General features: G+C 39.0%; 1 protein-coding gene across 1 annotated transcript in view; it reads left to right on the top strand.

Moving 5' to 3' along the window:
- Positions 1-22,116, top strand: part of wu:fb13g09 (multidrug resistance-associated protein 5) — a 52,535-nt gene extending 30,419 nt beyond the window's left edge. Inside the window, exons 15-29 of the mRNA XM_036575623.1 lie at positions 3,090-3,215; positions 4,322-4,430; positions 4,546-4,730; positions 6,189-6,335; positions 8,307-8,436; positions 8,530-8,683; positions 10,365-10,493; positions 11,927-12,113; positions 13,117-13,206; positions 14,785-14,977; positions 15,143-15,302; positions 15,403-15,481; positions 17,151-17,264; positions 19,240-19,404; positions 20,502-22,116. Coding sequence (XP_036431516.1) covers positions 3,090-3,215; positions 4,322-4,430; positions 4,546-4,730; positions 6,189-6,335; positions 8,307-8,436; positions 8,530-8,683; positions 10,365-10,493; positions 11,927-12,113; positions 13,117-13,206; positions 14,785-14,977; positions 15,143-15,302; positions 15,403-15,481; positions 17,151-17,264; positions 19,240-19,404; positions 20,502-20,609 — 2,076 coding nt within the window. The 3' untranslated portion in view covers positions 20,610-22,116. The remainder of the gene's footprint in view (positions 1-3,089; positions 3,216-4,321; positions 4,431-4,545; positions 4,731-6,188; positions 6,336-8,306; positions 8,437-8,529; positions 8,684-10,364; positions 10,494-11,926; positions 12,114-13,116; positions 13,207-14,784; positions 14,978-15,142; positions 15,303-15,402; positions 15,482-17,150; positions 17,265-19,239; positions 19,405-20,501) is intronic.
- Positions 22,117-22,429: the final 313 nt, after the last annotated feature.

The following is a 22,429-nucleotide window of genomic DNA, read 5'->3' as shown; positions in this document are numbered from 1 at the left end:
AGAATTGTAATGGAGCAATAAGGCTAATTTAAATTGGATCTCTTTCTGAGTTATGGGTGTAAAATTGTATCAGTATCTATGAGGGGCCCAGTAAAGTTTCTAGGGGAGCTAGTTACCACCTGGTTACTGGTGCACCAAGGGCCTCAGTGTGACTGTCCCTCATTCCCCACCCAATAGTTATAACACAGAGTTCGGCGCCAGAACAACTGAAATTGAGCCAAATTGCTTATGATCTGAGCTGTATATTACTCTGTGGGAGTTACATAATAAACCTGTAGAGTATAACAGGTATTTATAATAGATAATTTAATTTATAATATTTAATATTATTATAATATTTCAGACCTTTTTAGAGGCTAGCAGAAACCCAGCTGCAGAATGCGACAAGAGTCAGAAATTTTCTTTAGTGTGCATGTGTATGTTTTTTTTATTATGTTTATGGTGTGTGTTGAGACAAAGGCTGTTTTTTTCCCTGAAACCTGGTGCATTTGATCATACCAGCTGTATATGCTCTTAGGATGGATGGTAGCCACATTGTAATCCGATTTGAAAAGCCACATTTTTTAAGTTGTCCAGGTCCACTGTTTTGGAGGAGGTATTTTCTGTTGAGCTCAGTCACATTGAAAAGAGAGGTGTACTGTAGCCAAAAATTGTGAACTGAAGCCAAAAAAAGTCAGACATGAATAGTCTGGTGTGGAGGCCTACACAGTTCCCTCAGGACTGGCAGATCTTTATGGGATAACTTGGTTGATTGTAGTGAAATTAGTATTTATGTTAAGTACTTGATAAAGAAGTAGATGTTTTGAGAAATGATGTGTAGTAATCTTTAATATTGCTCCAGGGTGTGCTTGAAAAAGCCTAAAGGAAACCCAAAATAATCTCTGACTCATGACACATTGTGCAGCCAGATTTCCTGATAGGAGGAAGTAGATATTTCATTTACGTTTTTCTTCGATTCTGTAATTCTTATAGAATATGACATACATGCAGCCCATAAGTAAGAGTGGTTCAGTTTCTGTTGTTGTTTTGGCTTTTAATTCCAGCACATTATTTGAAATGAAACAATGACTCTGAGGTTAAAATGCAGAATCTTAGCTCTGAGTGTATCTAGACCACATTGATAAGATATTTTGGGTATATATTAAAAAATGCATTGATACGTGTTGCTAGTTTGTCATGGGGATGTTTATGGGATCAGTTCAACATGAGCAGGAAATGCTCTGTTGTTTTGTTGGCCAGCTGTGCGGCGTTGCATCATTAGCTAATGCATGTGAGAGCTAACAGAAGGTCTCGAATTGATTCTAGATGTGGTTTATTTGCATCTGTTGCTTCTCAGTATGAGGACCAAAGTATCAATGCCAATAAAGCAGACTATTGTGAGACAAAAAAAAAAGTCAAACATCTGTGGTGTCTGAATCAACTGTTTGGTACTTTAAGAAGCTACATTACAGGCCTAGATAAACGTCTGAATATTTCTAAATATTTCAAACAGTCTCTTTATGGTCGCCTCTTGCCCTTAATCTGGACCTTCCCCCATAGATTAGGAACATTGGCTTCTTAGCATGGGTGTCTAAAGGAATTCTAAACATTTCACAGTTGTTTATAGACAATTCATGTAAATCATTTGTCCACATTAAAGATAACTTTGGTACATCAAATAACAGAGGTTGCATGAAGTTTGAAGGGCAAAAACTTAGCCCTCTGAAGAATTCTATCAAGTGCAGGCGTTTCACTTTATGAAGGGTTGAGTATTCCATGGGTGTGTGATCTAGTATTATCCTTTAGTGATGATGACTGGCTTCATATATGTGAACATTTTTTTTTATTCACTCACTGAACCTAACCCCTGTTTGTGTTCATAAAATGTCCTGCAGACACTTCTAACCTGTGTTTTAAATGTAAGTTGTATGGCTCCGTAATGCATATGTTGTGGGACTGTCAGAAGATTCAAGCTCACTAGAAAGGGGTTCACACACACATACACACACATTATCTAAGCCGCTTATCCTTCTGGGTGGCAGGGGGTGCTGGAGCCAGCGGTCATTGGGCAGAAGGCAGGAAACACCCTGGACAGGTCGCCAGTCCATCGTAGGGCAGACACACAGACATATACACTCACACCTAGGGGCAATTTAGCGTGTTGGGGTTTACACAGTATACAAAAGATTTTTGATAAAGAATTCCACACATCGCTCAGCATTTATCTGATGAATCCATAGTCTGTGTGGATTGATGTGGTGAACAGCAACTGTATTGTAACCCTTTGAATCCCCCCCCCCAAAAAAAAGGGTGAGCTTAGCAACAGAAAATAACTTGACAGTCTGTGAAAGAGCACTGAAGATTACTTTCAATCATGAAAAAAGGCTATTGAACAGAACAGCAGGACATAGGCATAGATGTTTTAAAGGAGGACAATACACCAGAATAACATCCGAGAGCTTACCACAAAATGCAAGCCACTGGTGAGCCTTAAGAACAGAAAGGCCTGGTTATAGTTTGCTAAAAAGTACATAGAAGCCTGTAGAGTTCTGGGAGCCGGTCATTATCCTAAGCAAACCACCTTGTCTGTGAAACATAGTGTCTTGGGATTGTATGGCAGTAGAACTGGCTGAGCTTGAGACTTGAGACTTTTTTGAGCCAAATACTGCACATGATTCTTTTGTTTAAGATTAGGCCCATTAGAGTAAAGCTGGAATTCTACACTCTAAGCTTAAATTAAAGCTGCTATTCTGCACTTTAAGTTAAATGTGCTGGAGTGCAGCACAAACATTGTCACTACCCAATTACATACTGCACTGTAAGTGCTCACATTTCCACAAAGGCTCTAAGTGGTTATTCTGTTGTTTACATTTACTGTACCGTCTTCCTGTGTTAGTGTGTACCATCAAAATGTGAAAATCCAGTACAGATTGCTGTCAGGGGGACTATGAAGTATGTTATCAGTCTTCATCTGCTCTGCATCCTCACATCCTTGTATTTGTCTATCCGCCCATGCATCCATCCATCCATCTATCCAACCATTCATCCATCAGCCTGTTCACTCTTGTTTGCTCTAACTCTTCCCCCCGGCGTGTTTGCTTATCCTGCAGTACCTGGCAGAGTGTGATGAGGTGGTGTTGATGAAGGACGGGCAGATTGTGGAGCATGGCACCCACGACCAGCTGATGAGCAGAGGCCGCGACTACGCCACGCTCTTCACCAGCATCCAACAGGAGGTACGGCCGCCCACCCACGGGCCACCGCTCGGGGAAAACATGAGGGTCACTCACTCACAAAGCACTCAACATCACCTCCTGCAAAATTCATGAGCCACAGACTGCAAACCACCTGTTTTTCAAATGTTAATTCATTCCCTGCTTCTATAATTTATGAGCGCATTGATCTATGGGAGTAGCTGCTATAAGACCTTGTCACCACTGTATTTAATGACTTAACGTTCATTGTTCTGGCCGCAGTGATTTGTAACTTGTCCCTGTAATACCCCCTGTCAATGTCTCTTTGTCTTTGTTTCTTATACATTGGTGTTATGTCTGTTTTATGATAGTATGTGTCTGTAGTCAATCCAAAGTTGGTCACTTTCTCATTTATTATTTTCTGAGATACAAATCCTAGATTTTCTGGGTTATAGTCCAGATGTCAATCAATTACACAGCCTTCACAGTAAAACATTCTAATACAATTGTCCATTTCACAAGTTAGAGATATCAAAGTTATTATTCAAAAAAAAGCCTGTGCTTTCATCTGGGTCCTAATGATATTGTGGAAAAGGTTGTACTGCTCAAAAGTTTGGAATCACAGTTCAAATGTTTAGAATCACTCTTTTAATATAATAATATAAAACGAAACCTGTTGCAAATTAGTCTATAAAATGATACTAAAATGTGAGTAGTGCTCTAAAACCTATGAAAGCAGGAAGCACTAAAAAGTAAAGACTGTGTCCAGAATGATGAGTCCTCAATAATTGGAGAATTAAGTATTAAATTCATACAAAAATCTTGAAAAGTAGTGATTAAATCTGAAGGCAGTTAACTTGACACTTGACAAGAAACAGCTATACACAGATAATAGATACTCATCTGGAACATCTATGATTGCTCAGAATGTTCACAGCGTTCAAAAAAAGCTGTAATTTGTTAGAGGGTTAATTTGCATATAGCAGTCTTTTGAGTCATTATCAGTATTGCCAAGGCTAATATCACGAAAATGATTAACAAACAGCCGTATGCATTACTGTGCCCTTCTTTGTTCTGTCTCTGGGAGGTGCATGTTGAAAAAATGAGAATTTGTTCCTGGATATCATTCTCTGGTATCTCTCTCTCAGAATCTGGTGCGGAAGAACCTGAAGAAGCGGCAGGGGGGGCAGGAGGAGCGCTCTGGGCCCTGTGCTGGTGTCATCAGTGTGGCGAGTAGGCAGCCTGCGGGGAGAGGAGGTGAGAGCTGTGTAATCTGAGAATAACGCTCAGTACTTAGCTGACTTTCCACCGGGGAATGAGTCACACATCTCTGCTCTTTTTTCTCTGGGCCCTTTTGATGTGCGTCCCGCAGACCAGCTCATGCAGGCCGAGGAGAAAGGGTCCGGTGCCGTGGCCTCGGCCGTCTACGCTGCTTACATCAAGGCTGCGGGAGGGCCACTGGCCTTCGTCGTCAATGTCCTCCTCTTCCTCCTCACCACAGGCAGCATAGCCTTCAGTAACTGGTGGCTCAGCCACTGGATCAAGCAGGGCAGCGGGGTGAGTGGGCTTCTGCAAATCTCCTCCATCTGGAGAGCCATAAAAGGATACTTTAGCTCACAAAAGTTAATGCTGATAGTAATAAAACGAAAGCTGGTAGAGGCCATTATGACATCATAATGTAAAGGAACACTTGAGACCACAAAAGCTAATGTTGATGAAGATGAAACAAAAGCTGGTAGAGGCCATTATGACATCATAATGTGAAGGAACACTTGAGCTTATAACAGCTAATGTTAATAATTATAAAATGAATAGCTGATAAGGGCCATTATGACATCATAATGCAAAATAACACTTGAAATGAAAAGCGGATAGAGGCCATCACAATATAAAAGAACACTTGAGCCCACAAATGCTAATGTTGATAAAAAAATATAGCATGATAACAATAACAAAATAAGTACTGGTAGATGCCATTATGACATCAAAATGTAAGAGAATGCATGAGTCAGCAAAACAGCTAATGTTGATTATGATAAAATGAAAGCTAGCAGAGGTCATTATGACATCATCGTGTAAAATAATGCCTGAGCCCACAAAAGCTAATGTTGATAATATTGAAACAAGAGCTGGTAAAGATCATCATGATATCATAATGTAAAAGAACACTTGAGTCCGCAAAAGTTAATGCTGATAATAATAAATTGAGAGTTGGTAGAGGCCATTATGACATCATAATGTAAAAGAAACCTCTAGCCTGCAAAAGCTAATGTTGATGCTAATAAAAGAACATTATGACATCATGATGTAAAAGAACGTTTGAGTCTGCAAATGCTAATGTTAATAATGATAAAACCAAAGCTAAAAGAACACATTTGAGCTCACAAAAGCTAATGCTGACGATGATAAAACAAAAGCTGACAGAGATCATTGTGACATCATAATGTAAAAGAATGCTGGAGTCCATAAAAGTTAATGCTGATATAAATAAAATGAAAGTTGGTAGAGACCATTTTGACATCATAATGTTAAAGAAACGTTTGAGTCTGCAAAAGCTAATGTTGATGATGACATAATGAAAGGAGATAGAGGCCATTATGACATCATAATGTAAAAGAACATTTGAGTCTGCAATGATAATAATAAACTGAAAAGCCGGCAAGGGCCATTGTGACATAATAACTGGTCCCCCCTCAGTCGTTAGCAGTGTTAGCATTTTTTGGGGTGAAGTGTTTCTTCAGTGCCTCTTTAAACAGACAAAGCACTCGCTTTCATCTGTGTTTTGCTGCTCAGTCAAAGCGAACATCAGTCCCAACGCTAATTAGAAGTGCCACAGTGATTTACTCAGAGGGAAAATCACAGCAACAGATGTTGGCGGTGAGGCTGCTTCTGACAGAAAAAAAAAAACACTGCCTTTGTAAACATGACTGAGGCTGGGATTTGTCTGCAGCTGCCATTGAGTGGAATCCTATGTGCGAGATTCTTGTTTCTAAGGTGATGCGTCTGTGTTTTCAGAACGTGACGGTGTTGCAGGGGAATGAGAGCATGGTGAGCAACAGCATGAGACTAAACCCCCATATTCAGCACTACTCCAGGGTGTACGCTCTGTCCATGGGGGCCGTGCTTCTCCTCAAGACTGTGCGAGGCATCGTGTTCGTTAAGGTAATGTATCTTTTCATGTGTATATTCAATATGAACACCTGGGGACACTAAGCTTTTGAAAGTGCCTTTAATAAATGTTTTTAAAAACTTTTAAAAGTTTAAAAAAAAAAAAAATCATTTATTTGTTTTGTTTTTTGGCAATAAGTTAATATACAAAGTACAAAGCTGTTTAGATCTTGCCAAATACAGGAAATTGCACACATTGTAAGCCCTTGTTGTGCTGTTAGCACTCATCAGCACTCAAACCTTTCAGTTGTTTTTACCACTTTGGGCCAAAAGAGTTTTAGTATGTGCTTTTAAAGGGCCCATATCATGGAAAACAGATTTTTCTGCTTTTTTATTAAATAAGATTTTGATGTAGCATGTTATTTAGGCAAACCTACTCTTCATACCACGGACGTCACTGTGATGAACATGAAGCTTATTATATAAGTAAACAGCTGTTTATACAATTTCAAAACACACTTTTTAAATTATATTTAATTTTTTCAAAGTCATAAACACAAAATCAAGAAGTCCTAACTGAATCATTGTTTGATTGCACCTGTAGAATTGTGTAAAAAATTACACCAATTTTTCAAATTTCTGTGTAATTGGTTAAGATGTAAATAAAGTCATTCAGAGTCATTCAGTTTGGTGTGAAATGCTCCGTTCTGCAAAGAAACCTGCCAAATCAGAATTGTTCACTGTGGTGGTGATATGAACCAAAAGACCAAAGAGTTTTATGCTTCTAAAAATTCAGTTATTGCAGAGAGTCTACAGCTGTGCCCTCCATTTCCACTGTTTGCCAGGCTGTGCGAATGTCAGTCTACCTGTAAATCCGAAGTTGATCTGTCGCTATCAGAGGTTCAGAGGTGCGTCACATTTAATCCCCTTTTCCAATAATTCACAGTCTGGGGCACCGATACAATATTGACTCTTCGGCTATGCCTCAGCAGGGTCAATAAAGCTCTAAACCAAAGTTTATATTCCACAGTTTGAAGATGTCCATTCCCAGAAGTCATCTGTCCTGTTTTCCTCTCGCTGTTTAGTACAGGACTATTGGTCTACTGCCATTGCCTTTGCTAATTGGCTAGCTTTCTCCTTTCATCCGTTGTGTCTCTCCTAGTTTTTTCCTCTGTAATTGAAATTGCCTGTAGGCTAAATCCATTTATCTGTCCATGGCCACGGCTCTCAGCTGGAAAGGGTTTGTGTGTGTGTTGTGTCCCTCTGGGCCTTTGCGACCTTCTTCCCTGTTAAACAGGTCTGACGGCACATTAGGAGGGTTATGGAGAGGTTACATCCCTTTGTAACTGGGTGCCACTTGTGTTTGCTAATTTCTCAGTGATGGCTGATCTTTTTTCTTCACCCAGAGGTGAGATTAGAAAGTTTGGGGCTTAAATAGTTTATTAGTGGAACAACTCTGTCCTCTTGTGACAGAAGTTATCTCATCTAAATAGTTGCGTGTTCCGTAAACGCGCTCTCTTGTTCTGGGGTCGCTGAGTATTTTATATAGCAACATGTTATATAAGAGCTTCTGCTTGAGAAGATTCAGAGGTGCTTGACATTTCGGAAATGAATGTTCTGCCATTTGTGTACACCATGAGACACCCATGAACAACAGGCATCTTGAAAATGTGCACAGTGTGTGATATGTGCATTAGATTGTGTACATAGCTGTGTAAACCACGAGCGTACTGGGATTGTGCCGGGCCTCTACTGGGCCTCCCTGTTTACACTGAGCCTGGGCACTTTTCCCTTTTCCCTCCCTGTAATGCCTCTTTGCCAAAGTTCTTTCCCTCCAGTGATGTATTTATTATGGTTGTTTTTGTTTTTTGTGTATCATCGACCTGTTTGTTTGGATTATGGATTTGTCCTGGTTATTTATGCTTATTTGAATCATTGACCCATTTGTTTATGTTTGTATTGTGAATGTCTGCATGTATTATTAACGTGCGTATATATATATATATCTGTATGTGTGTGTTGCAGTGCTCTCTGCGGGCAGCCTCAGCTCTGCATGATAAGCTGTTTAAGGCTCTCCTCCACAGCCCCATGCACTTCTTTGACACGACTCCTCTGGGACGCATCCTCAACCGCTTCTCCAAAGATATGGATGAAGGTTAGACCTTGAAATCCTCCCCAAATCTTCCCTTCTGCTGACTGGATGGAGAACTGTTAACAAGTTCTTCTCTCATACTTGTTCTCATTGCAGTTGACGTGCGACTGGCGATGCAGGCCGAGATGTTGATGCAGAACCTGACGCTGGTGCTCTTCTGTCTGGGTGTGGTCGGCACTGTTTTCCCTTGGTTCCTCTTCTCCATAATCCCTCTCGCTGCCTTTCTCTTTATCATCAATCGCATCTCCAGGTTAGCTTTCACAGGTTTTTGCTGAGGGTAGAGTTAGGGCTGCACAATATGGACAAAATACCATATTACTGCAGTTGTATGCAAAAGTTTGGGCGCCCCTGGTCGAATGACATGTTTTGTTGACAAGGCTCATTCTGCTCGTTAGTTTGTTTGCTGATGATGCACGTGACGCATGTGATTCATTCTTGTGATGCTACTGAGTAGGATGTGCTCATACGGGTCATTTCAGGATGCCGGTTTGTTCACATTAATGACAGATTTGAATCACTTACCTAAACGAGTGTGAACCATTGTGTCAGAGAGATTGGATATGAGCAAAAAATTGGCTTTGAGCAACAAGGCTTGTAGTGCGAACATAGCCTCAGTCACAGATGGAATCCCTCAGTGATAGGGCCCGTGTTAATAAGGGCCAAGCTTAATTATTTTTAATGAAAAACAAACAACGAAGAAAAAGTGTTATCAAGTCAAGTATATTTGCAAAAGGTTAAAAGCATGTTTATGTAGCAAGGTTAAAGATCAGCCAGCATTTTTGTGACCAACTTTGTTGGATCACATGAGTCTCTTGATTCATCAGAACACCCACAGAAACTCATCTGGAACATCTAAAGTAGTTCAGCATGCTCAAAGCACATAATAAGTTCAGTATTGCAGAAGCCAATATTGCAATAAGAATTAGTAAACAATATATTGTGCATCCCTATTTTGAAGCATTTCAAATAATCTTTGCACTAGGAGGAAAAATAGGCTGGAAGGAACAGCTGCTCTGCTTAAACTTAGAATGAACTTTCACAAGCAAAAATGAATACTTTAGGGATTTGGCTCATTATTATTGAAATCTGTTATGGGTGAGTTATTGTTATGTAGATGAAATGATGCATACTGTTTGCCTCTTCCCTTCAATCATGGGCAGCCATGTCAGCATTTTTGAGCTTTATTAAAATGTTTTATTCTTTTAATGTTGAGGATAACGTAGAACAAATACTATATAAATGATGGCAGGCATCAGCAGTGGCAGAAAATATTTTCAAATGTAGCTGAACTTGCTCATTTTCCCAATTTTTTTTTCTTAGTAATGGCTTCCCTAATGAACCACCAACCAAGCAACTGTCTCTCAAACATCCGTTGTAAACATATTTTGAAAGACTCTGTTTCTGAGAGAAGGATTTCTGCTTTCATGCATCGCCCCTTTTCTTCCTCGTGCTCATCCCAGTCCTTTTAATGAGAAAAAGGGTGATTCATAGCCATCCTGTTATTCACAGCCTTTGCCTATTTTATTCTGTGTCTAAAAGTAGAAATCACCCCACCTTTAGCCAATAAAGGCCTATCTCTCACATTGCTGCAGGCCCAGACACTGCTGTCCTGCTGGGTTTAGCATTGACGTGTGACAGGCCTTATAAAAGTCCCTATAAATCAGCGCAGAAGCCTCAGAAATGACTCGAGCTCTGCCAGGATGCGCCCTTCAGCTTCACACTTATTGTCCCCTGTGGGCTTCCAACTCATAAGCCACTAACCTGTCACATGGCGTATGGCTCGGCGAGACCCGCAGTCAGACAGCTTTGATCACACTTCAGGCCTGCTTAACTGGGAATATTGTGTGACTTGTGTGACTTCGTGATGAGGTGTGGGATTTTTTTTTTTTCAAAAAGTTTTTTTTTTCCTGAATCACTCTCTGTCTCCAAAGGGTGCTGATTCGTGAGCTGAAAAGGCTGGAGAACATCAGCCAATCACCTTTCACCTCTCATATCACCAGCAGCCTTCAGGGCCTGTCCACCATCCACGCCTACGGCCGAGGGGCCGACTTCCTGCACAGGTGAGCCTGCTCTTCTGCTGACATTTACTCTAAAGCCTATTTGGAGCTCCTCATTTTTTGAAAAATAGCAGTAGAGATTTTGGTTAGGCTGTTTTTAGGTGAACACTCAGATGTATTTGCTTTTTTTTCCCTGCATATCTGCATGTCTGACTTTTTATTACCATAACAGTGGAAAAAGCATATTGGATTTTGTCTTTTCATTTCTGATTTAGACCACATTCGTATGTCAGCACCACAGTTTGACAGCAAATAGTCACATCCCGATAGCAAACACGGTTACCCTGAGGCAGTGTTTCCTAATTCTGCAGTGTGTCTTGCAAAGCAGGATTTTTTTGTTTAGCCAGCTAACTTTATAACTTTACAGAGCTAACTGTGGATTTTCCGTCTTACGATGATGTATCGCTTTTTACCAGGATACATCACCATGGCAACTTATCCTGCATGCCCAGCCTGCTTTAGGGGCGGTTAAGTTTGGGTTGATAGCTACTAAACAGCTCTTCGGCCAACCATCTAAAGAATGTCTCATCTTTTTTTGCTTTTTTGTAAATTGCTTCAGGTCATCAGCTAATAATATGTTCTATACTGAGCATAATCAAGACAATAAAAGAAGAATGGCGCAATAACTATTTAGCTACCCTTAGCAAACAGTCAGTCACCTGAAAACGTTGCTTTTCAGCAGAGGTGCAGGAAATCATACTACAGAAATACAATTCTGTGTAAACTTCAGACACCACCCTTCATTTATTTACACTGTGGGAAATAAAGGTTCTGTGCAGGTACATGTTTTATTCATCAAGGTACAAACAATGTAAATGTTCCCTCAAAGGTACAACAGTGGTTTTAAGATTCAATTGTGTACCTTAAATAAGATTTTCCAGGTGAAAAGTATGTATTTGTTCCTTTTCATAACCTAATGTTTCAAAACATAACAATAAAATAAAAAGCCTGGAGACGAGACGGGGTGTGTGGAGTCAGTACAACTTAGAAAATATAATTTCAATGGATTATGGTACAGTTATGTTCCCTGACTAAAGGTACTGAGATGTACCCCTGAGGGGACCACCCCAGTGACAAGAGGGGCCTGCCCCAGTGACAGTTTACTACCTTTATTTCTGAGAGTGTATATGATAATCCACTTGTACAAGGAAGAGGAAAGTTAAAGGGAAATAAGCAAAAAAAAAGTTTCCAAAACTGGAGATAAAATGCCACTTCAGACAACTATGCAAAACTTGGTAGATCACCACAACTGTCACCATCAGATAAGGCTTTCATCTTTGAAAGAGGAGAAAATCAAGCTCCACTCTTGCTACAGATCTGAAAAAAATCAAAAAAAGTCAGTCCTTCCACTGTGAGAAGACAACTCAACTCAATGTTATCAGAGTGTTTTCAGTGAAACATTTTACTAATTACATACTTTGCTTGTTTGTGTCTAGATATCAGGCTCTGCTGGACACTAACCAGGCGGCTCACTACCTGTTCAGTTGTGCTATGCGCTGGCTGGCCGTGCGTTTAGACCTCATCAGCATCACACTCATCACCACTGTGGCTCTGCTTATCGTCTTCATGCACGGCCACATCCCCCCAGCCTACGCCGGCCTGGCCATCTCCTACGCCGTGCAGGTACAATATCCATAAAACGCTCTCACTGCTTCACATACACACATGCACTGTCAGCCAAAAGTTTAGGGACACTTTGCCTTCTTTTGACATTTTAAAAAAAAAGATTTTTCAAAATATTTTCCAAGTAAAGGTTTGTTAACGTAAAACTATTTACCAACTTTCATATTCATCGAAGTGTCTAGCTTGGTATGAAGAGTAGATTTTGCCTAAGAAATGATTTGGTCATTTTTTTTTCCAAACTATTGTTAACACTCGAAAGGCCAAGATGGTCAAGTTTTTTAAGATGTGATCATTTTGACAAAAATAAAACTCCCACATCTCCTGTTCACTAAAAGTCTGACATTGTTACGAGATTAATATTACAAAGCACAAAAAGTTCTGAAGACTTTTACCTCTTAAGACCATTATTGATCATTTTAACCATATACATCAGAATCGTGGTGTAAATAAGCATTTAAAAAGTTAACTGGTTAAATAACGTTTACAACCATTGTAATAATTATGGAATTTTGATGTTTTAAGTATTAAAAGCACATATTGAAAATCAAAGGTGATTTAAACATCTGAAATTTTGAAGTGCTAATGAGTGCTGACAACACAACAAAGGGAAAATGCATATGGCAGAGCACTGTCACAAAAATGTACAGGTGTAATACATTATTAAAACCAACAAAAATACTCATTTGTATTAAAATCATGTTGAACAGCTAAGTGTGGCAGTGTGGGCTAATGTGGAAGGGTCATTGTGATGACATTCTTGTGTTATTTATCTGCATTGTTTCTTTTTGCATTGAGAAGAGCTGATTATTTATCTGCATTGTTTTGTTTTGCATTGAGAAGAGCTGATTATTTAGCTGATTTGTTTGTCTTTGTGTTCACAAAAGCTTGTTGTGTTCATTATTTATTTTACATTTGGAAGAACTTAATTAATCTGCTGTTGTACAAAATGTAATTGTGTTTAACACGGTCATTTTAAATGTCACCATCACCCGTCTTTGTCCAGCTAACTGGCCTGTTTCAGTTCACCGTGAGGCTACTGTCCGAAACAGAGGCTCGATTTACTTCAGTGGAGAGGATCAATCATTACATAAAGGTGAGTATGTCTGTGACTCATGCAGATTTCAGCAGCAAACAGAGGGGGACAGAGCATTTGGTATTGAATTGGCAAAACAATCTGTGGCCATCAGCTTGTTACGCTGCATGGGTCAGCGAGCGCTGAGCTCAGTGGGTTACAACTAGAGCTCTGCCTGCTTGAGACATGCTTTCATTTAAGCAAAACAAGCAGTGTCACAGCTTGTGTTAGGATTTCTGTCCAGTGCTAGATGATCTAAAATGAAGTGTCTTATAATAAGACACACTCCTTTCGGGTAGACTTGAGGAGGGAAACAGGTCTTAATATAGGGGTGTAAAAATGCACTGATGCACTGTGAAGTTGGAGATTCTACTGCATTAATTTTAGAACGATAGAACTGATTATTATTGATTAAAATACTATTCAGTAAATTATACATTAATTATTTGAGCTTTTTCAAGCATAGAAATCCAGAATGGTTTATTTTCATTGTCTGTGTTCTGCATAAATAGTTATATGCAGTCTAAATACTTACAGTTCTGTGCAAAAACCAGAGAGCATCCTTCATTACAAAAAGCAGCAATATCTGAGGACTTAATACTGTTGATCGGTGACTTGTACATGTATTTTGCAAAAGGCAGCCATTAAGTACAAGCCATTCATTTTTTTAGGAGATGTTTCTGAGGAGATGTAAGATAACCCATTTGCATAACGAAGGGGAAAGTCAAAAGAAAATAAGTGGTAAGTTAAACTAGGGAAACTAGAGAAACTAGAGAAAATGGAAAACCTTGCAAGACCTGGTAGACCGCCAAAACTGTTACTGTCAAATAAACAGCACTTAAAGCTTTCATCTTTGAGAGAGAGGAGAAAATCAAGCTCCACTTTTGCTTCAGATCAGAGAAAATCCACAGGTGTTTTTGTCCGTCCTTCCACTGTGAGAAGACTCCTGAAAGGATGTACAGCTGTCAAGAAGCTGTTAGAAAATGAAACATGAGACAAATTTGCAAATCAAACAAAGAAGCTGCTGCTGTTCTCAGAACAATGGACTGACCACCCCAGAGTCCAGACCTCAAAAATTACTGAACGGGATCACTTGGACTGTGAGAAGCAGAAAATACAACCAACTTCTAAGACTGAACTTTGGAGGTGTGACAAAACATCCTAGCATCCTATTTCTTTGAAAAACTGCAAGCAACTCTCCTGAAAAGACTCAAAGCTGTAATAAAGGCAAAGGGTGGACACACTAAATACTGACAAATGTGATAGTGTTAAGTGTTGAGGTACTTTTCTGTTAAATGTATATCAATATAAAAATATACAAATGCTACTTTTTTCCTGTTGCTGAAAAATGAATATGTTGTACTTAATAGCCATTATGATTGGATATTAAATAAATTAGTGGTCTCTGACTTTTGCACAGTTTGGCATATTCTGTTTATATAATGTGTTAGTAGTTGAATCATATTGAATTGTGGTGAAACCTGGGACTTTATGATGCTTTGAACTGTTTCCTTAAGAATTATGATCATTGGTGTCAATGAAGGGTCCGAGGTGTACGCGCTTTCTTATAAAGCATGGTTATGACCTCTGCTTCTGTAGAACTTGGAGACAGAGGCTCCTCGGCAGGTCAGCGGGCCCTCGGCCCCTGACCCCAACTGGCCGCAGCAGGGCAGCATCAGCTTCCAGAACGTGGAAATGCGCTATCGTCCCGAGCTACCCCTGGTGCTGAAGAATCTGACCTTCAACATCCTCCCAGACGAGACAGTGGGCATTATAGGCCGGACCGGCTCAGGTATCACTCACCTCTCTCCCCTTCTGTTACTTCTCTTTGTTATTTACAGGAGTTTGTTACTTTTAGTTTTCTTAGGACCTTACGGTCCAATGAGGTCTTCGTAGTGTCTGTTTTTATCAGTGTTGATGTAAATAAGTAATGACTTTTGCCCGCCGGTTTCTCCAGGAAAATCTTCGCTTGGCGTAGCGCTGTTCAGACTAGTGGAGCTCAGCGGGGGATCCATCATCATCGACGGTGTCAACATCGCTCACGTAGGGCTGGAAGCCTTGAGAAGCAAGCTGTCAGTCATCCCCCAAGAGCCTGTTCTCTTCATTGGCACTGTCAGGTACAGTCCACATCACAGCTGCAGCTCAGACACACTCGCCCCGTGCTGGAATTAGGGACTGGTGTACAACTCTCACAATGTGTTCCTCTGCCTCGGTCAGGTCAAACTTGGACCCGTGGGGTCAGTACACAGATGCGCAGGTCTGGGAGGCACTGGAGAAAACACACATCAAAGACATGGTGAGTGAGGAGAACCTGTGTGCTGAGTTGGTTGGACAGATTCCATCAGCAGCTTCTTGAGCATAATTTTTTAGAGAAGCCATAGTCGTCTTCTCGACTCCAGGGACTCCATGGGAGCACAATTGGCGCTGTCATTGGGATGACTTAGTGCTTCTTGCTCTGCTGATTTAGAGCAATGCTTACCAGTTATGGGCATCCTTTGGGTCATGTATAGTACTATACAAGAGTCAGAAACTTCCCTTTGTTTATTTATTTATTTATTTATTTAAGTTACTCATTTTTCAGTATCAGAAAAAAACAAAACGGATTTAACTGAACAGTATGCAGAAACCTCAAGAACTAAATATAATATCAAATGTGTCAGTGTTTAGTGTGTCCACCCTTGCTTGTATTATGGCTTGTATTATTATCAGAAGATTTGCAGTTTTTAAGAGAATGTTTGGATATTTTGGGATATTTTGAGATGCTTTTCCACACCTCCGAAGTTCAGTCTTAGAAGCTGGTTGCACTTTTTACTTCTCACAATTTGAGAAATTCCCAACACATTCAGTGATGTTGAGGTGAGCAGCTTCTTCTTCTGGTGGTCTACCAGGTCTTCCGCAGTTGATAGGCATCCTACTTACCCTATATCTTTTAATCATTTTTGAACTATAGTTTTGGAAATGTCTGTTTTTCCCTTGGTTTGCTTTGGCTTTCCACGTCCTTAAACAAGTAGATTATCTTATATCTAATCTCCTCAGAAATATTTCTTGAAAAATGATTATCTTGTACTTAAAGGCTGTTTTGACTCAAAATTACATAAATGAAAGGTGGTTTCCGACTTTTGGATGGTACTGTTTATTGCATTATGCAGTTAGCACTCCCCTACGGTTGTGTCTAGGTATCTTAGTATAACATTACATTAAATGAAGGTGGAAATGTACTGTCATTCGAAAGTTTGGGATCAGTGTTTTTAATCATACAAAATCAGTTAAATAAATAAGACAAAATTTAAAACTTATAAGTGTCCAGAATGGCAAATGAAGCTGCAGTGGATTCTGTAATAAAAAGAAAAGCCATCAAGAATGAAGTTAGAATACCCAGAATGATACCCAGAATGCCTTGTATTTCAAAAGCTATCAAATCTTGTGGCAGATATTTTTAAATCAATCAAAATGATTGTACGTAGATAATTAAAATAAATTATTAATTGATGTTCCTAAAATGCTTTAAATATTGAATAAGTCATCTAAAAAAACTGTACAGTGTGTGTGTGTGTGTGTGTGTGTGTGTGTTTTGTAATATGGAAAGTTTTGAATGAAAGTGTCAGACAGATTGGCACCGTCCCAGGTTGTCAGTTATCATATGATACAGTACAGCTGTGTGGCAAGTGTTAATTAGGAGAACTTCCTCTTGAAAAACAACAGGAAAAAAACTATATCAGTGCATATTTCAAGTCTACAGTTTAATTCATTTTAATGATGTGAGGTTGTTTGGGGTAATATTGATCAAATCAAAGGTAGCTTGCTGATTTGTTGCATTTTGCATCCTAATGCACCCAGCAATGTTTCCATGGTTAAACTGACCCAGCACTTCTACTCTGAGGTGACTGATGAATAAGAGCCCTTGGGTTTTGTTTCATACTTTTATGTTGATTTTAAAAGGTCATGCCACATTCCATTGCTTGTAGGTAAGCCAGTTACCTCACTCTTTGCACTCGGAGGTGACGGAGAATGGAGAGAACTTCTCGGTGGGAGAGAGGCAGCTACTGTGTGTGGCCAGAGCCCTGCTCAGACACAGCAAGGTACCAACTCCATCACATGTTTATACATGCTCAATCTCTCCCTGCAAGTCCTGCCACTGCATTAATGTTAATTTTTGTGCAAAATAATTCCCTATTTATGCATGTTACCAGACAGGGCTTTTCCCAGATGAACCTGGTGACATTCCTAATGGAATGTGTGTCAGAGCATGTGCAGTCGGCTGCATGATTACAAGACATGCATATTGATACGCATTAAATTATATACTGCATGAATGCCAAGGTAGAAGAAGACCTTTAAATGTATGTTTGTGTCTAAAATGTGCCCGTACATTGGATCCCCTATAACTGAATCAAAATGAATCATTATATTGGAATCCCTATGTCTGAACCCAAAAGAAATTACTAGATTAGATCTTTCATAAATTCAAAATGATTCTCTATGACTGAATCCAGACATAATCCCTATACTGGATTTTCTGTGATGGAATCCAAAATGAATCCCTAAATTGGATTCTCTGTGACAGAATCCAAAATGAATTCTGGCATTGGAGCCTCAATAACAAATCCAAAATGAATTCTGGCATTGGAGCCTCAATAACAAATCCAAAATGAATTCCTGCCTTAAATTACCTGTGATAGAATCCAAAATGAATGCCTATATTTGATTCTCTATGTCTGAATCCAAAATGGATTCCTACATTGGATCATCTGTAACTGAATCAATAATGAATGCCTGCTTTGGATCCCCAATAAATAGAATCCAAAATTAATTCCTACAGTGGATCATCTATAACAGAATCTGTAATGAATGTCTGCTTAGAATCCCCAACAACAGAGTCTACAATGAATTCCTGCATTAGATCCCCAGTAACAGAATTCAGAATTAATTTCTACATTGGATCCCTTACAACAGTTTAGATTTCCCATAACCGAGTTCAGAATGAATGCCTGCACTGGATCCTCAATAACAGAATTTAAAATGAATTCCTACATCAGATTTCCCAATAATAGAAGCCAAAAATAAATTCCTGCATTGGATCTCCTGTAACCAGATCCAAATGAATTCCTGTGTCGGATCCCCTATAACTTGATCCAAAGTGAATTCCTACATTGGAACCCCCATAACTGGATCCAGAATGAATCCCTGCATTGAAACCTCTATAATGGAATCCAAAAATGAATTCCTACACTAGCACCTGTATGGCTAAATCCAAAATGAATCCCTACATTGAATCTCCTATGAAAGAATCCAAAATGAATCCACATAAATGATTCTCTAATGTATCCCTGTGCTGGATCATCTGTAACTGCTGAACTGAAATTTAGTTTCTACATTGGTTCACCTATAGCAGAGAATTGTATTCCCTGACTGAATCCAGATAAATCATTTACATTACATCCCCTATAACTGAATACAAAGTGAATCTCTAGATTAGATTCCCTATGGCCGAACCCAAAATGAATCTCTTACATTATATCCTATATAGCTGAACCCAAAATGAATCGTTATGTTTAGATTTCTCAGGACTGTGTCCAAAATGAATTCTTATGTTTGGATTCCACATGACTGAACTGAAGAATGAAAACATTGTATTCCATATGACTGAATATCCTAGATTGAATTCATTTTGTATTCTGTCATAATATTTGTAATATTTTCACATTATGCATAGACTTGTTTGTTATATTCACTCGCTGAACAAAGTTCCAAGCTGGGAAACTCTTTCACAAACATAAACTGTGGGTATTGTGCTGAAACTAAACAGCTGCAGAATGGTGAAACATTGCCCCCACATGGCAGAACGTCAAGCTTTGGTATGAATTCAGTTACGCAAGAGGGCTAAAGGAAGCGGGCAGTGAAAGGAATGGGCAGAGCAGAAACATGATCTGTGGAGTAGTCCTGTATGATCTGATCCAAACTGGATTACAGGGTCAGCATGTCACTCAATACTCAGACTGTAACTTGTTCTCCTAAACATGTGCTGTTTGTGTAAGCTCGTCATGTCTTTCTCAGATTTTGCTGCTGGATGAGGCAACAGCATCCATTGACACAGAGACAGATCGACTTTTACAGGAGACCATCCGCTCCTCTTTCAAAGGCTGCACCACGCTGGTCATAGCCCACCGCCTCAACACCGTCCTCAGCTGTGACAGAGTCTTGGTTCTGGACCAAGGCCAGGTCAGTCTCATACACATACTCTCCTTCTGAATTTTCTTCACGAATCCAACAGAAACTGCTCTTTTCAGAGGACGAATTTTTAATGAAAACTTATTTGTTTAATAAAAATAGAATGAGTTCAGTATGCTACTCCTGTGCAAATAATTCAAATAATTAGTAAGAAGTTAGGAAGCTTTAAAAAGGTAAGAAATGTTCAGAAAAATGAACTGAGCTATTGATTATTCTAACACACACACACACACACACACACACACACACACTAAGCCGCTTATTATTCTGGATTGCGGGGTGGGGAGCTGGAGCCTATCCCAGCGGTCAATGGGTGGAAGGCAAGAAGCATCCTGGACAGGTCGCCAGTCCATTGCAGGGCAGACAGACAGACATATACGTTGATTATTCTAATAAATATAATAAAATTAATATCCAGAATTCATTATATTTGAAAAGTAGTGATCACATCTTCAGGTAGATAATTTGCCCCAAACTTATTGTATGCAGATAATTATAGTATATATAATTATAGTATATAATTTACAACCCAGTAATAGTAACTTAAAATACTTAAAATAAAATGTAGTAAAACATCTAAAGTACCTTTGTTTAGTTTATAAGATTTAATTGGCATTTCATGAGTTAATATTGAATATGCAGTAACATAAATGATTAATAAAACAAGCAAAAAATATTAGTACAACTTAAAATATACAACTAAAAAGACTGCAGCATTTTTAAAATATTTAAATTATATTAATTTAATAATAATAACTTTCTGTTCTTCTGAAAATACTTTATATATTAAATAAAACATCTAAAGTAGAGTTTGGGGTCTAGTTTATGATATTTAAATCTACATTTTATAAGTTAATATTTGTATTTAAAATAATATGTGATTCCAAACATTTGAACAGCAATGTCTGACATTTTTGTAAAGAAATCTTCTCAGTGATTTTATCGTCTGTTATTTTTGTTGTATTATTACACTAATACACCTGTATGGCACTGTTGAACTACTGTATCAGCCTCTGTGCTGCACTCCACTGTGGGCAACATTTGTCTAAGCTCTTTGGGCTTCTCTGTGCCTTTTCTTTCTCTGATAGATCCTGGAGTTTGATAGCCCATCAAACCTGCTAGCAAATGAGGGCTCACGTCTCTCTGCCATGCTGGAGGCAGCGAACAGAACACTCGGTCATTCGGAGCAGAACTGAACCGCTGCTGAACGGACCAGTCTTGCACACAACAACACAAGCCACACTATCAGGGACCTGGAGAGCGAGACTGAATTCTCTCCATAAACCTGCGAGAACACTCACCTTACTGACAGTATAAACATCCTTCATCAAGCTGCTAGAAGAAAGATGTCTGTTTTATGCTCAGACCAATGACTATGTTCTTGTTCAGTGTTGTCCATACCTGGTCCCAGATTTAACCAGCACTGACCAGGTTAGGGTTTTGCCTCCTTAAAGGAATTGATTTTAACTTATTCTATAAATTCTGCCACGTCTGTAGCATCAATTATCACAGGCAATAGTTTTGATGCTTTTCTCTGTACTTGGTAAAAGAACAAGTCTGTTGAGACATGTAAGTAAATTATTGTCCATAGTAATCAACCGTATGCTACAGATACAGCTGACCAGAGATGACCAGCTCAGTTCTTGTTAGGCAGGAAAATTCCATTATTGGCACTTTTGTTATTTTTAAGTGAAGAATAAGCATGTATGAAAAATTATGAATCCAAGTTATGAGAGTTTGTGCTGTGTTGTAGCGTATTGATTTTGTTCTTTCAGATAGGGCTATTTTTTCCACCTGCTACAGGTGGAAGTCAACTTTGCACACTGAGATTTGGAGTAATTTATGTATTGTTTGGTCTTATTGGTCATTATTTATGAGCAGTGGTCTTTAGTGGCCTTATTTAAATCTGAGAGATTAGAGAGTATTTGGGGGACTTGCAATAAACACAAAGTGCTTGACTTTCTTCCTCAAAAATAGGACAGGATAAGACACAGGTCAGTCATTCCATTGAAGTCAAGCACAACAAAAGACAATTGTTTTCTGTCGGTTTGTTCTTTTAAATGTTGGCTAAAGGACAGTGCAATCAGAAGTTGTTTAATCTGAGGAAGACTAGTTTGAGTTCTTGTGGTATTTAGCTGTATCACTTCTGTAACCGTTTCTAACTTGAGAGTGCTTTGAGTTGTTTGACGTTCTTTTTCAGCCCTGAACTGCCAATGTCCTTACTGACGTTGCTAAATACAGGAGCTTAAATGACGTGATCCTCTTAATTGAGGATAAGGAGAGTCTATAGGGGCTTTAGCAGGAATTCAGCTGAAATTCTAATGAATCCTGTTAAATATAGACAAGACCTGCCTCAGCATTTCCAACGTCATATTTGGTGCATAGAGAGACCTAATTTTTAGAAACTTACTTTATTGGTGAGTGCACAAATGTATTTTATTATGTCAAATTCAGATTTCCATTTGGAGTCTTAAAGACAGTTTTATTTTAGGCATTATCAAGCAGGTTTAACAACTGTACACTGTACAATTAGGAATCATGCTAGCAATAATACAGTAATTAGAGTAAATATAGGCCATATTCATCTTAATCTGCCATGCTGAGTTCAAAGATTCCTCTGGGAGATGCCTTGAATCAAGCTATGGATGTCTAAAAAGAAGCAATTTGCTGTATTATCGTTGTGTTTCTACATTAGACATGGAAAGTTGCTTTGTTAATGACCTGAGATTGTGTAGTGTTTTATACACTTGTTATAAAAATGCTTTATTAATTAAATGTATTTTTACACATTAAATCATCTTGTTTTTATTAAATGAAGTAGCCTTGCTTACTGTGTGGTCCAGGCCTGTTTGGGGGATGTGTAGGGTCCTTCATATAGCCTACTTCATTAACCTGGTTGTGTCTAAATACCATGTCCTGATGTGGAAAGAGCAACCTACCAATTATTTTAATACTGAGCATAGAACTACAGTGGAACTCCTTAGGACATCCAGCATCTGTCAGCATAAGAAGCAAA

This window comes from Colossoma macropomum, unplaced genomic scaffold (assembly GCF_904425465.1).
Source record: "Colossoma macropomum unplaced genomic scaffold, Colossoma_macropomum, whole genome shotgun sequence".
In the NCBI taxonomy this organism is placed as follows: Eukaryota; Metazoa; Chordata; class Actinopteri; order Characiformes; family Serrasalmidae; genus Colossoma; species Colossoma macropomum.
The sequence above is the reverse complement of the archived record's forward strand: the minus strand, read 5'-3'. Positions and strand labels throughout refer to the sequence as shown.